Source organism: Salvelinus namaycush, chromosome 14 (genome assembly GCF_016432855.1).
Source record: "Salvelinus namaycush isolate Seneca chromosome 14, SaNama_1.0, whole genome shotgun sequence".
Lineage (NCBI taxonomy): Eukaryota > Metazoa > Chordata > Actinopteri > Salmoniformes > Salmonidae > Salvelinus > Salvelinus namaycush.
Genome location: NC_052320.1, coordinates 15,813,093 through 15,828,157, shown reverse-complemented (window position 1 = coordinate 15,828,157; position 15,065 = coordinate 15,813,093). Strand labels below are relative to the sequence as shown.

Here is a 15,065-nt window from a genome sequence, read left to right as displayed (position 1 = left end):
TGACTGGCTGGCTGGGCCTAATGTCAACATGGCTAACAATGCCATACCACTATTTCCCCGAAGAGATCTCTCTGTTTACCATGGCTTTATTAAAGCACTCTTGCAAAATGCTTGATATGTGTTTGTTGATACTTAATAATAAGTGGAAATTCAGGTTGCACAATGCCAAGACAAACATTGATTTTCAATATTTGAGGAACAGGTATGCAAACACATAACATATACCTCACTCCTCATATCAGACTCATTAACAGGCACCTCTATTCATGGACGGAACAGCATCATTAACTATCAGTGTCTATTTCGGGTAGAGCCAGGACAACAGTCATCATCATCATGCAAATATGAGATGGCATCACTGTTTGTTCCAATGGAAATACTATGCAAAGCTAGGATTTTCATAGATATGCTAAAGACGTCAACCTGCTTTCAGTCTCAGAAAAGACATGTCATCACAAGATTTGATCAAATCGGCATGCTATTTTTGGAATGGCAGCAATGTGAGTGAGATATGCAATGGAAAATTCATTGCAGTTCATGTGTGTTGCAGAGAATCTATACTGCATCAAATGATATGTGCGTGCAATAAAAATCTATATAATTCCTAAAACAATTTCAACAATGATTTGAACAAGATATAAGAAAATTACAATTATGAATCCAGGTTCCCAATTTAAAATTGTATTATAGTTTTGGTTCATTAACAGAATCATAATTCGATTTGAAATGTGGGGGATTCCTCTGTTACCCCATTGGCTCTTCCAGAAACACGATAGATCAAACATGTGCTGATTGGTCACAAAGATATTAGGGGGCGGGACAAAGTGAGCCTCGCGCGCTCACCTGGAATTCAATAACGACTGCCAGTCTTTGGCACTGCTTTAGTAAAGGCTTATTGCATAGTTTCACCGAAAACCAGTATTGTATTTCAATAGGTTTGGATAATTGTGACGATAGCACGTTTCTTTGAGTGCAAACGCACTTTGTGGACAGGGAATAGTATTATTCTACTGCTCTCAGGTACGTTTCACTTTTTATACTTTTATTCTCTTTTGAAGTATTTTTCCTCTAAGTTTTTATGCTTTCAAGCATGAATTGTCACATCAAATCAAATTGTATTTGTCACATGCTTCGTAAACAACAGGTGTATGTTTCGTTAGAATCCTATGCGATGTGTAGATTATACACAGTCTGAGGATACACTAGTATTGGTAATGGAACAGGAAATGTTACTGTACAGTTGTTTTTATATTATTACGACCAAAGTTCGACTATTGGCCCCGTTGTGGATGTGCCTATCTATACAGAGGCGTAAAAGAGCCTAGGCTACTATATATAATATGTTTTACACGGCTGTCATGATATCAGGGGCCTGCCATGGGATATATCTCTCTCATCAAGAAGACTGACTGACACAGATGTTCGTTCACACTGCTGTGGTCATGTTATCTTATGGTTCACTGCTATTGTTGAGACACCACCCTGGAAGACAACATAAAAGCACTGAGTTGCCATTCAGTTGGTTAATTATGGGAGAGATAGAACCAGATAGGTGTACTGTGGGAAAGTTTTCCACAAGAAAGATGATTGACACAATTCAACACCATAATCACTGTTATGTCATATGGGGGCCAGACCAAAAGGCAAGCTCTAGTGTGGACTATAGATTAGTGATATGTGCCAATGCGTACTTGAGATTTCAATGTTTGCCAATCAATAAAACTATTCCCAAAGCCTGGACATTGACATTGTAATGGTGCAGACTAACTGAGTGCCAACTGCCAAGCTAAACATTAATGGAATATTTCTTCATGCATGTACTCTGTGCAGGTTGCGAGTTGCACAACATGGTGTGAATGTCTGTTATGAACCTTTATTTACTGTAAATGATTAACTAGTTCTTTACTTAACCATTACATATCCAGGTTAGTCTTTTTGAGATCAAATATATTTTTGAAGAGATAGCAGCAGGGGTGAACAATGTTTTTGCTCAGCCTGTCCTTCATGTCACAGGACACATACTTCACATTTCTCTCTTTGGCCTCTTTTATCGCCACAATAAGATCACTGTCACTCATTGAAATGGAACCTAAGGCAATCCCCTTCCTGAATCCCAAGGCTTTCCTGCAGTTCAAAGTGCATGGAAGAGCAGGCCAGACAGTGGACACCGTGCTACCCCTTTCATTCACACTGCACCTGATCAGATATTTCCCCTTCTGCTTTGTAATTTACCTGAAATGCACAAAGGTACAGTCTTAGAAAAAAAGTTGCTATCTAGTGAACCCTTTGAAGGACCCTTTTTGGGTCGATGGACAACCCTTTTCCCCAGAGGATTCTATACTGAACAAAAATATAAACAAAACATGTAAAGTGTTGGTTTCATGAGCTTAAATAAAAGATCCCAGAAATGCTCCATATGCACAAAAAGCTTATTTCTCTCAAATTTGTGCACAAATTTGTTACATCCCTGTTAGTGAGGATTTCTCCTTTGCCAAGCTAATCCATCCACCTGACAGGTGTGGCATATCAACAAGCTTTTTAAACAGCATGATCATTACTCAAGTGCACCTTGTGCTGGGGACAATAAAAGTCCACTCTAAAATATGCAGTTTTGTCACACAACACAATGCCAAAGATGTCTCAAGTTTTGAGGGAGCATGCAATTGGCATGCTGATGCAGGAATGTGCACCAGAGCTGTTGCCAGATAAATTAATGTTAATTGCTCTTATAAGCCGCCTCCAACGTTGTTTTAGAGGATTTGGCAGTGCGTCCAATCGGCCTCACAACCGCAAACCACGTGTATGGCATTGTGTGGGCGAGTGGTTTGCTGATGTCAACGTTGTGAACAGAGTGGCACATGGTGGCGTTGTGATGAACACAATTGCATTTTAATCTATGGCAATTTGAATGTACAGAGATACCGTGACGAGATCCTAAGGCCCATTGTCGTGCCATTCATCTGCCGCCATCACCTCATGCTTCAGCATGATAATGCACACCCCATGTCGCAAGGATCTGTACACCATTCCTGGAAGCTGAAAATGTCCCAGTTCTTTATACTTTTAATGTCCCAGTTCTTTATATGGCCTTTATACTCACCAGACATGTCACCAATTGAGCATGTTTGGGATGTTCTGGATCAATGTGTACAACTGCGTGTTCGAGTTCCGGCCAATATACAGCAACTTCGCACAGCCATTAAAGAGGAGTGGGACAACATTCCATAGGCCACAATCAACAGCCTGATCAACTATATGTGAAGGAGATGTGTCTTGCTGCATGAGGAAAATGGTGGTCACACCAGATACTGACTGGTTTTCTGATCAACGCCCCTACCTTTTCATTAAGGTATCTGTGACCAACAGATGCATCACTTTATTCCCAGTCATGTGAAATCCATAGATTAGGGCCGAATGAATTTATTTCAATTGACTGATTTCCTTATATGAACTGTAACTCAGTAAAAGCCTTGAAATTGTTGCATGTTGTGTTTATATTGCCCTTGACAATCAACCGCTCTCTGTCATGGATGATGTTGGCTTTCGTCGACTGTTCGAGCACCTCAAGCCCTGGTACACACTACCAAGTAGGCGCTATTTTTGTTGCCCTACCGGAGTTACACAGTATTGTTAAAACGCACATCCCTGAGCTACTTGCACTGCTATTAGCTTCACGACTGACATTTGGACCAGCGATGTCAGCCCCATGAGCATGCGGAGTCTGACAGCACAGTGGGTCGACGAGGATTTCATACTGAGGAAAGCCGTATTGCATGCTCAAGAATGTGATGGTTCCCATACCGCTGCTGCCATTTCAATGGCATTTGAGACTTTGAAACTTTGAAACATGAACACACTAGCTAGCTCCATTCGAACAACTGACTCGAGAAATAAGCTCTTCAACTGCATCTGCAGCAGACGTGATACCCTCTGTCATGGCATTGAAGCTCCTGCTCAACAAAACTGCCGACACAGACCGTGGAGTTAAAACTTGCAAAAGTACTTTACAAGAGGCTGTGAACAAGCGATTCGGTGGCGTTCTCTCTGAGCCTCTTTACTGTGTCGCCACCATGCTCGATGCTAGGTACAAGGACCGCTACTTCGATGCAGACAAGAAACAGGGTTTACGTGAAATGACACAGCTGAACAAGATGGAAATGGACACAGTGACAGTGCGCATGAGGAAGAGAGGCCACGGACAGACAGAGCTGAAACTTCACTGCTTTACATGAATGATGAAATCCTGGTTGAGACTGAACAAATGAACAACGAAACAGCACAGCAAGTAAGTGTAAGAAATATGTTTTGAATATTTTTTACTGGTAATGAGGACATACGTAAATGCCAACAAAATAACTTTTTGATCTGTGTGTGTGTTTCAACTATTTAACTGTACTAGAATGCTTAAAAGGCCGCTCAAATGTTAAATATCGGGTATCGGTATCGGCATTTTTTTGGCAAGGAAAATATCGCGTATCGGCCAAAAATGTCATATCGGTGCATCCCTAATTTAAATCACTAATACAGTCTAATCATTTATCTGTGGAGCTAAAATCCTCTGGTGACACAGAAATGTAAAGCTGTGTATCGTCTGCGTAGCAGCGAAAATCTATGTTGTACTTACTAATAAAGCTGCCAAGGGGTAACATATACCAACTGAACAGTACCGGACCCAAAATCGAACCTTGTGGAATGCCCCATGTGATATGAATTTTCTTCGAGTTGTGTTCACCAAGGGTGACAAAAAAAACTCTCGACCAGTTAAATAGGTCCTAAACCAATTTAGAACTGGACCGGAGAGGCCAACCCACCTCTCCAGTCTGTCCAGAAGCACATCATGGTCAACAGTGTCGAATGCAGCACTTAAATCCAAGAGTACAAGGACAGAGCTGTTTGGCATCTGTGTTGGCTCATTTACGACTTGAACTTAGGCTGTCTCTGCTGTGGTGGCCCGAAAAACAGATTGGAATTTTTCAAAAATACAGTTGGCACTGTATTTAGCTGTTTGAAAACCAATTTCTTGAATGGAAGGTTAGAGATTGGCCGACATTTGCTAAGAGCTGAAGAATCTAGATTCCATGTTTTAGTGCAGTGGGAAATTGCCTGTGAACAGGGAGTCATTAACAATAGCTTGCACTTCTTCAGATTTGCAATTAGAAACTGTTTTGAAGGTGGTTGGATAGGATCGAGAAGGCAGGTACAAGGCTTAACTTGGGATATCACTTTCCTGAGTATTTCTGTGTCAACCAGGGAAAATAAATCAACAGTGTCTTTGCATGGTAGGCTAGGACAAATATAATCAAACCAATATGGGTCCTCCTATGGGGACAGCCGAAGAACCCTTTTGGAATCCTTTTTTTCTAAGAGTGTATGTCAGAGCATAGGGCACCAGCCAGGGCGGTTAGTTAAACGACAAAACATGTTTTCTAGGAAGCAGGCAAAGTCACATTCCTAGGTGTATTAAAGCTTTGAGGTTGGTGTAGTGAGGTTGTCTCTCCCACTACAACCCTGTAGGTGCGTAGGCTGGGACTCACTGGGAGGTGCAAGCCTGGTTGCCGTCTCTGTTCAGCTATTTTGTACTCCGTGTCCTTGACAGGAGTGGAATGTTAGCTAAATGACTGGTATCCAGACTAGGGAGGGGCAGGTTCTGGGACATTTTCTCTCTGTCTTTTGCTCATAGTATTATTATGTCTTGTTTGGGTGGGGCAGGAAGTAGGTCTAAATATGAGCACTAGACTAAATGGGAAGGAGGGTGCCCTGGGATACTGAACTAGAAAGCCCACTATTTGTTGTTGCCAACACCGTACTGTGTGGCCTATATTGACCCACATGTTTTGCTACTGTCAACATGCCCATATTTCCATTGTTATTGACTTGCTAAAGCTGCAGGTAGACTCAGATACATGTCATTCTGAAAAGCAAAGGAGAATTCTGTTTATTGGAACCATCCAGGTGAGGGGCTGAAAGGAAAACTTTCACTTGCAACTCCCTTGTTAAATAACTTCACAGCTACAGAACAGAGCATTTTGTTAATTTGGACCTTATGACGTCTAAATGTGATATCGTTGGGTGGGGCGATATTTGGCAATTGCTTATATTTGTGTAATCAAAATGACATAGGCCTAAGTGTCCCAAACCTAACCCCATGCAATTCAGCAGCATTGAGTGCCTTTTTGATGTCTGGGTGTTTGGAAATCGAGTTAATGATGGACCAATGACGCATTTTACAATGACTTCAATGGAAATTCACTATCATTACTGTTCCTCTCTGCTTCTGTATGTGTAATCAAATGATAGAGGGTAATAAAACACAGTTGCCATTGACACTGAACCATTTGAATGTGTTGAACTACAGTATAGGCCTATGCCTGGATAAAATTAATGACAGCAAACTGAATAGTAACTGATGGTAAAATGTAATTTGATATGTTTTGTTCTAATAAAACTGCCCAAAAATCCCTGCTATGCATATTTGTCACCACTAGTACATCTACAGTATTTTAACTACAGTGTAAGTGTAACGGATGTGAAATGGCTAGCTAGTTAGCGGGTACGCGCTAGTAGCGTTTCAATCAGTTACGTCACTTGCTCTGAAACCTATTAGTAGGGTTTCCCCTTGCTCTGCAAGGGCCGCGGCTTTTGTGGAGCGATGGGTAACGACGCTTCGTGGGCGACCGTTGTTGATGTGTGCAGAGGGTCCCTGGTTCGCGCCCGTGTCGGGGCGAGGGCAGACGTAAAGTTATACTGTTACATTGATGCTGTTGACCCAGATCACTGGTTGCTGCGGAAAAGGAGGAGGTTGAAAGGGGGGTGAGTGTAACGGATGTGAAATGGCTAGCTAGTTAGCGGGTACGCGCTAGTAGCGTTTCAATCAGTTACGTCACTTGCTCTGAAACCTATTAGTAGTGTTGCCCCTTGCTCTGCAAGGGCCGCGGCTTTTGTGGAGCGATGGGTAACGACGCTTCGTGGGTGTCAGTTGTTGATGTGTGCAGAGGGTCCCTGGTTCGCGCCCGTGTCGGGGCGAGGGGACGGTTTAAAGTTATACTGTTACATAAGCCTAAATGTCAACAGGTTGTTGGTGGCATGACATGGTGTGGCATGTTGGTGATTGGGTTCACACAGTGCCACTTGGTACGGTTTAGTAGCTTCAGTGAGTATGTGGCCGGGTTAAGAACCTCATGGGGTTAATGATCTTAGTCCTCTTCGATCCCTGTGGAGCATGCCACAACAAGACTCCGCCATATGCCGAACGCTCCTTTGCAGTTTAAAGATATAGCATGACTCAAAGGCTAATAATAAGCTGTCCTTTGCTCACTGCTTGAGCTTTGTCCACGGCTTTGTCAGTGTATCCCTCTATTGGATAAGGGCACAGAGAGGCTAAATAGGGAGACAGTATTGGTGATGTAATAATCCTGCCTGTAAGCTGCTGGCTGGCGAACTATTGTCCCTCCTGTACACTGATATACTGTACTGTATTCGAGACGTGTAACAGGATGCCTGTTTGTTGTAGAACTCTACCATGATATCACTGATCAAATGTCAGTGCTAAGAAAAGACATGGTTTAAAAACATGAATAAGAGTTTGTAACATGCGTGTCCTAGTCTTTACCATGGGCTGTAATAGAGAAATACCACCATTTCCGCGAGGGAAGCTCTGCTGAATGGAGCATCATGATGATGTAATGATTTTTGCCTCGAGCGTTAAAACTTCTTCTCTCCTTCCTTCTTTTTTTCAGTTACTTCCCCATCTGGACCCATCTGTGACTTTCAGCCAATTAGCAGAGGCCCCCTGAACCCCTGGCACCTGTCCCTGTGCCATGCCGAAGAGTGACACGTGGCCGGGCGGCGTTGCCATGGAATCCTTGATCAGTATGGACAGCACTGGGAGCTGTGATAGTGTGGTTAGCATGAACTCTGGCTTTGTGAGTGCTGCCATAACCCTAGCCTTGCCCCTTTTCAAGCCAACTGTTATTAGCACTCGCTGACCAGGAAAATGTTTGAGACCATGGTTTTACCAGTTTCTAGTTTATTTAGTTGATGTGCTGCCCTGCTGCCTTTGTGGTAAACACTTAGGGATACTTTAGAAAGGATTTAAATGACAAAAGGTCAAACATTGAAAGGCCTTTCTCACTCCCATCTTAGATTCAATATTGACTATTATAAATCGGCATGTTCAATCAATCAAATATATTTTATAAAGCCCTTTGCAGATACCCAGCTTAAAACCCCATAGAGCAAGCAATGCAGATGCATAAGCACAGTGGCTAGGAAGAACTCCCTAGAACGCAGTGTACAGTAGATAGGGTTCAGAGTCACTGTCTCCCAATTATAAGAGTCAGTGAGCTGCTGGGTTTGTTTCATGTTGGGGTTGAGAGATTATAAGAGTGAGCTGCTGGGCTTGTTTCATGTTGGGGGTGAGAGATTGTAAGAGTCAGTGAGCTGCTGGGCTTGTTTCATGTTGGGGGTGAGAGATTGTAAGAGTCAGTGAGCTACTGGGCTTGTTTCATGTTGGGGGTGAGAGATTGTAAGAGTCAGTGAGCTGCTGGGCTTGTTTCATGTTGGGGGTGAGAGATTGTAACAGTCAGTGAGCTGCTGGGCTTGTTTCATGTTGGGGTTGAGAGATTGTAAGAGTCAGTGAGCTGCTGGGCTTGTTTCATGTTGGGGGTGAGAGATTGTAAGAGTCAGTGAGCTACTGGGCTTGTTTCATGTTGGGGGTGAGAGATTATAAGAGTGAGCTGCTGGGCTTGTTTCATGTTGGGGGGTGAGAGATTATACGAGTGAGCTGCTGGGCTTGTTTCATGTTGGGGGTGAGAGATTGTAAGAGTGAGCTACTGGGCTTGTTTCATGTTGGGGGGTGAGAGATTATAAGAGTGAGCTGCTGGGCTTGTTTCATGTTGGGGGTGAGAGATTGTAAGAGTCAGTGAGCTGCTGGGCTTGTTTCCTGTTGGGGGTGAGAGATTGTAAGAGTCAGTGAGCTACTGGGCTTGTTTCATGTTGGGGGTGAGAGATTGTAAGAGTCAGTGAGCTGCTGGGCTTGTTTCATGTTGGGGGTGAGAGATTGTAAAAGTCAGTGAGCTGCTGGGCTTGTTTCATGTTGTGGGGGAGAGATTGTAAGAGTGAGCTGCTGGGCTTCTTTCATGTTGTGGGTGAGAGATTATAAGAGTGAGCTGCTGGGCTTGTTTCATGTTGGGGCTGAGAGATTGTAAAAGTCAGTGAGCTGCTGGGCTTGTTTCATGTTGGGGGTGAGAAATTATAAGAGTCAGTGAGCTGCTGGGCTTGTTTCATGTTGTGGGTGAGAGATTATAAGAGTGAGCTGCTGGGCTTGTTTCATGTTGGGGCTGAGAGATTGTAAAAGTCAGTGAGCTGCTGGGCTTGTTTCATGTTGTGGGGGAGAGATTGTAAGAGTGAGCTGCTGGGCTTGTTTCATGTTGGGGGTGAGAGATTATAAGAGTGAGCTGCTGGGCTTGTTTCATGTTGGGGGTGAGAGATTGTAAGAGTGAGCTACTGGGCTTGTTTCATGTTGGGGGGTGAGAGATTATAAGAGTGAGCTGCTGGGCTTGTTTCATGTTGGGGGTGAGAGATTGTAAGAGTCAGTGAGCTGCTGGGCTTGTTTCCTGTTGGGGGTGAGAGATTGTAAGAGTCAGTGAGCTACTGGGCTTGTTTCATGTTGGGGGTGAGAGATTGTAAGAGTCAGTGAGCTGCTGGGCTTGTTTCATGTTGGGGGTGAGAGATTGTAAAAGTCAGTGAGCTGCTGGGCTTGTTTCATGTTGTGGGGAAGAGATTGTAAGAGTGAGCTGCTGGGCTTCTTTCATGTTGTGGGTGAGAGATTATAAGAGTGAGCTGCTGGGCTTGTTTCATGTTGGGGGTGAGAGATTGTAAAAGTCAGTGAGCTGCTGGGCTTGTTTCATGTTGGGGGTGAGAAATTATAAGAGTCAGTGAGCTGCTGGGCTTGTTTCATGTTGTGGGTGAGAGATTATAAGAGTGAGCTGCTGGGCTTGTTTCATGTTGGGGGTGAGAGATTGTAAAAGTCAGTGAGCTGCTGGGCTTGTTTCATGTTGTGGGGGAGAGATTGTAAGAGTGAGCTGCTGGGCTTGTTTCATGTTGGGGGTGAGATATTATAAGAGTGAGCTGCTGGGCTTGTTTCATGTTGGGGGTGAGAAATTGTAAGAGTGAGCTACTGGGCTTGTTTCATGTTGGGGGGTGAGAGATTATAAGAGTGAGCTGCTGGGCTTGTTTCATGTTGGGGGTGAGAGATTGTAAGAGTCAGTGAGCTGCTGGGCTTGTTTCCTGTTGGGGGTGAGAGATTGTAAGAGTCAGTGAGCTACTGGGCTTGTTTCATGTTGGGGGTGAGAGATTGTAAGAGTGAGCTGCTGGGCTTCTTTCATGTTGTGGGTGAGAGATTATAAGAGTGAGCTGCTGGGCTTGTTTCATGTTGGGGGTGAGAGATTGTAAAAGTCAGTGAGCTGCTGGGCTTGTTTCATGTTGGGGGTGAGAAATTATAAGAGTCAGTGAGCTGCTGCGCTTGTTTCATGTTGTGGGTGAGAGATTATAAGAGTGAGCTGCTGGGCTTGTTTCATGTTGGGGGTGAGAGATTGTAAAAGTCAGTGAGCTGCTGGGCTTGTTTCATGTTGTGGGGGAGAGATTGTAAGAGTGAGCTGCTGGGCTTGTTTCATGTTGGGGGTGAGATATTATAAGAGTGAGCTGCTGGGCTTGTTTCATGTTGGGGGTGAGAAATTGTAAGAGTGAGCTACTGGGCTTGTTTCATGTTGGGGGGTGAGAGATTATAAGAGTGAGCTGCTGGGCTTGTTTCATGTTGGGGGTGAGAGATTGTAAGAGTCAGTGAGCTGCTGGGCTTGTTTCCTGTTGGGGGTGAGAGATTGTAAGAGTCAGTGAGCTACTGGGCTTGTTTCATGTTGGGGGTGAGAGATTGTAAGAGTGAGCTGCTGGGCTTCTTTCATGTTGTGGGTGAGAGATTATAAGAGTGAGCTGCTGGGCTTGTTTCATGTTGGGGGTGAGAGATTGTAAAAGTCAGTGAGCTGCTGGGCTTGTTTCATGTTGGGGGTGAGAAATTATAAGAGTCAGTGAGCTGCTGCGCTTGTTTCATGTTGTGGGTGAGAGATTATAAGAGTGAGCTGCTGGGCTTGTTTCATGTTGGGGGTGAGAGATTGTAAAAGTCAGTGAGCTGCTGGGCTTGTTTCATGTTGGGGGTGAGAGATTGTAAGAGTCAGTGAGCTGCTGGGCTTGTTTCATGTTGGGGGTGAGAGATTGTAAGAGTCAGTGAGCTGCTGGGCTTGTTTCATGTTGGGGGTGAGAGATTGTAAGAGTCAGTGAGCTGCTGGGCTTGTTTCATGTTGGCGTTGAGATATTATAAGAGTGAGCTGCTGGGCTTGTTTCATGTTGGGGGTGAGAGATTGTAAGAGTGAGCTGCTGGGCTTGTTTCATGTTGGGGGTGAGAGATTGTAAGAGTCAGTGAGCTGCTGGGCTTGTTTCATGTTGGGGGTGAGAGATTGTAAGAGTCAGTGAGCTGCTGGGCTTGTTTCATGTTGGGGGTGAGAGATTGTAAGAGTCAGTGAGCTGCTGGGCTTGTTTCATGTTGGGGGTGAGAGATTGTAAGAGTCAGTGAGCTGCTGGGCTTGTTTCATGTTGGGGGTGAGAGATTATAAGAGTGAGCTGCTGGGCTTGTTTCATGTTGGGGGTGAGAATTATAAAAGTCAGTGGGATGCTGGGCTTGTTTCATGTTGGGATGAGAGATTCAGATGTTTGTTCTGAGAGAGAGAAATAGAGAGAGAGAAAAAAGAGAGAGAGAGAGACCGCTTTGAGGATGATCAGAACCTAGTGTGTTTAGTTCAGAGCTGTTCAGAGGCCCCTCACTGAAATCCACTGCAATACATTCCTCCGGCAATGCAGTATAGGATACAAGCTAGCCAGGAGCAGTGCTGTGGTAAATTGTCTTTCCATCGGTGTTGTGTGAAAAGGTAAATGTCATTTTGATCATCTCTGTGTCTCCAGTCTCACTGGGCCTCAATGTAATGTTCAGCCTAGCTGAAAGCAACAGAGAGACTGAATAAACACTGACTATTAACAACTGAAAATCCAGGCAAAATAGTTTGAAGGCCTCACCTAACAATTTACAAGGATATAGTGTACACAGACATTCCTGGCACACATCTCCACATAGCTATGTAATCTTGATTAAAGAGGAGCACTTGATTGCATTGGTATCTTTATTGTGAATCTGTTTGTTCTCTACATTTGCAGTTTGTCTACGTTTCCGTGTTTCTTCTTTGTGTTAATTACGTGTGTATGTGTGTGTGGGGGGGGGGGGGGCAGAGTGATGACAGTCTGGAGCACCTCTCTGCTGAGGAGCGGGCGTGCCTCATGTTTCTGGAGTCCACCATTGAGTCCCTGGAGATGGAGGAGGACAGTGGCCTGTCAAATGATGAACCAGACCTCAGCAACCTGGCAGCCAAACCTGGCCACCTCTCTATGGGACAGACCAGACTGGAGGGTGTGTATCACCAAAAATTGTTTGTTCATATCTATGTTGTTGTTTTATCAGGAATTTATCATGCAGGAGACTAACAAATGTTTCCAGGTTTTGGGTCATGATTGTGCGAGCCAAGCTTAGGAACTTGTGGGAATTTGACAGTAAAATAATTGCTTTTTCTGCTTGCCTTCTAGATGTATCAGAAATCCAGCATGCTGACTCAGGAAGGGATCAGAAGTCCTTTCTGAACTGCATAGTGCCTACACCACTAAGAATGGCAAATAGCCTTGCCAGTATCCAGCTCAAAGCCCCAGCTTCTGCCACCCAGTCCACTGCTGCAGTTGAGCCCAGAGCCCCAGCCCCAATAGTAGCAACCCAGCTCAATACCCCAGGGGCATTTACTGATCTCAAACCTCCAGGGGTAGTCACTGAACCCACCGTCTCAGAGGTAGTCACAGACCGTAAAGCTCCAGAGATAGCAACTGTGCCTAAGTCCCCAGAGTTGATTACTGACATCAAATCTCCTGGGTTGGACACTATTACAAAAGCTCTGGAGTTGTCCACTGAGTCTAAAACTCCAGAGTTAGCTGCAGACCCAAAAGCTTCTGCCTCGGACACGACCCCTTCCTCAGCCACCTCAGATAATTCTGTGGACAACATGCCTAAAGGAGTCTCTGTAGACAGCAAGTCTGCAAAACGTCAATCTAAGGTTCACTCTGAGCTGGATCTGAAGCTGATTCCCCCTCCCTCAGACTTCAGGGATGATGAGCCAGAGGAGGAGAGTGAACCTCCAGTGCCTGCAGAACTCAGAGTTCCACTAACCTACAGTGAGCTGGAGCAACCACGCAGGAGAGCTCCACCAGCCTCGCCTGGAGCCCAACAGGTACCACCTTCTAAACCTGTTGATCTGCCTGTACCTGTTAGTACCAACTCACCACCCTCCCACTCAGAGGCCCTAACCATCCCCACTCCTGAGGCCCTGGAAACAAAGAACCCACCTGCCGTGGCCCCTAAACCCAAGAGGCTTCCCTCCAACATCATCCAGAAGTCCCAGAAGTCAGATAGTCACCCAGGCTCCCCTCTCCCCTTGCCCTTTGACAGGTTGATCATTGACCCCCAGAAGGTGCGTTTGGAGGCCCTACGGAAGCTCGGGCTCCTGAAGGGCGAGGATGGAGACTCAGGCCCTGTAGTTTCACCCAAATCCCGGAAGTCATGGGCACCCACTCCCTCTCCTCGCAGCCCAGCTGCCACCCAGACCCAAGCCCCAGCCCAAATCCCTACTACTTCCCCAGCCACTACCCCTGGCCCAGTCCCAGCCACTATCCATACCCCAATCCCAGTGCCTGCTGCAGTTGCTGTCCCAGCTACCACAGTACAAGCCCGAGCCACTACCCTTGCTCCACTTCCAGCCCCAATCCAATTCAGTGACAATGCCAAAGCTCTGCTCTCACCCCTTGCAACCCCTCCTTCACCACCCAAGCATATTCCCCCTCCCATAAGGGTCAAATCAGCCACTCTGGAGCGCTCCAGCATGGGCCAGAGAAGCTACATGGCCAGCAATGCCTCCCTCAGGGCAAACCAGGTTCCCAGTGTCCCTTTGTCCCCCAGAGACCAGCGTAACTCTAGACCCCGCCCGGCCTCCCTAGGGACTGGGAAAGACTTCATGAATGTTCAAGGTGAGGCCTGCCACCCCCAACCAGGTCATGGGGAGTCTCAGAACAAGCTGCCCCGCTCCCATGGTATCAGTGTGCTGATCTGCCCCAACAGCAAGCGTGGAGAAGACCGACGAGAGGCCTTGAAGAAGCTAGGACTGCTGAGCGACTGAGGGAAGGGAGAAGGGAAATGAAACTGCACCATTATGGAATCCATATGAGGGGTGAGGTCTGAGGAGGAGGAATGTCCTTAATAGGGATTCTGTATAACTAAGCCCTCTATATTTTAGTCACTGGGACACTGAAACTTATGGGAAGATTACTCTCTCCTAAGGCCTTCTTTGAAGCAACATGCAGAGAGCACTATTTGTTTGATGAAGGATTGCTTGGCTTTACAGAAACCTGTATATTTATAGAGGGGAGTGTCTTTTTGCCTTCTTGCTGCACAGAAATGCTGTATGTACCCTAAGACTGGCTTTCATGAATAACATGATTACAGTATCATACTACTATGAGATACTACTCTAACTACAGTTTGCAGTACAGTATGTACATTCCTCGTGAAATTTGTTAGGCTATTTGTGAATCTAATTTGACATTCAGTAATTTGATCATTGTCTATTTTCTAAATAAAATATTATACACTTTATGTAAGGATGTTTGTGTGTCATTAACTCGTTCATAATATATACAAAAATATGTGGACACCCCTTCAAATTAGTGGATTTGGCTATTTCAGCCACACCATTTTCTGTTGACAGGTGTATAATATCGAACACACCGCCATGCAATCTCCATAGACAAACGTTGGCAGTAGAATGGTCTTACTGAAGATCTCAGTGACTTTCAACGTAATAGGATGCAACCTTTCTAACAAGTCAGTTCGTCAAATTTCTGCCCTGCTAGAGCTGTCCCGGTCAACTGTA

General features: G+C 45.1%; 1 protein-coding gene across 1 annotated transcript; it reads left to right on the top strand.

Annotated features, from left to right (window-relative positions):
* Window positions 1-846: 846 nt before the first annotated feature.
* On the top strand, window positions 847-14,788 carry LOC120059189 (specifically androgen-regulated gene protein-like). The gene is made up of 4 exons (XM_039008048.1): window positions 847-1,020; window positions 7,737-7,922; window positions 12,331-12,508; window positions 12,682-14,788. Exons 2-4 carry the CDS (start codon window positions 7,818-7,820, stop codon window positions 14,310-14,312), a joined length of 1,914 nt encoding a protein of 637 aa, XP_038863976.1. The 5' UTR covers window positions 847-1,020; window positions 7,737-7,817; the 3' UTR covers window positions 14,313-14,788.
* Window positions 14,789-15,065: the final 277 nt, after the last annotated feature.

Excerpts from the sequence above, each read along its gene's own strand:
- LOC120059189 (XM_039008048.1), top strand. The coding sequence starts at position 7,818 with ATGCCGAAGAGTGACACGTGGCCGGGCGGCGTTGCCATGGAATCCTTG. Across the intron at positions 7,923-12,330 it reads TTAGCATGAACTCTGGCTTT|AGTGATGACAGTCTGGAGCA; the intron begins GTGAGTGCTGCC and ends GGGGGGGGGCAG. Across the intron at positions 12,509-12,681 it reads GGGACAGACCAGACTGGAGG|ATGTATCAGAAATCCAGCAT; the intron begins GTGTGTATCACC and ends CTTGCCTTCTAG.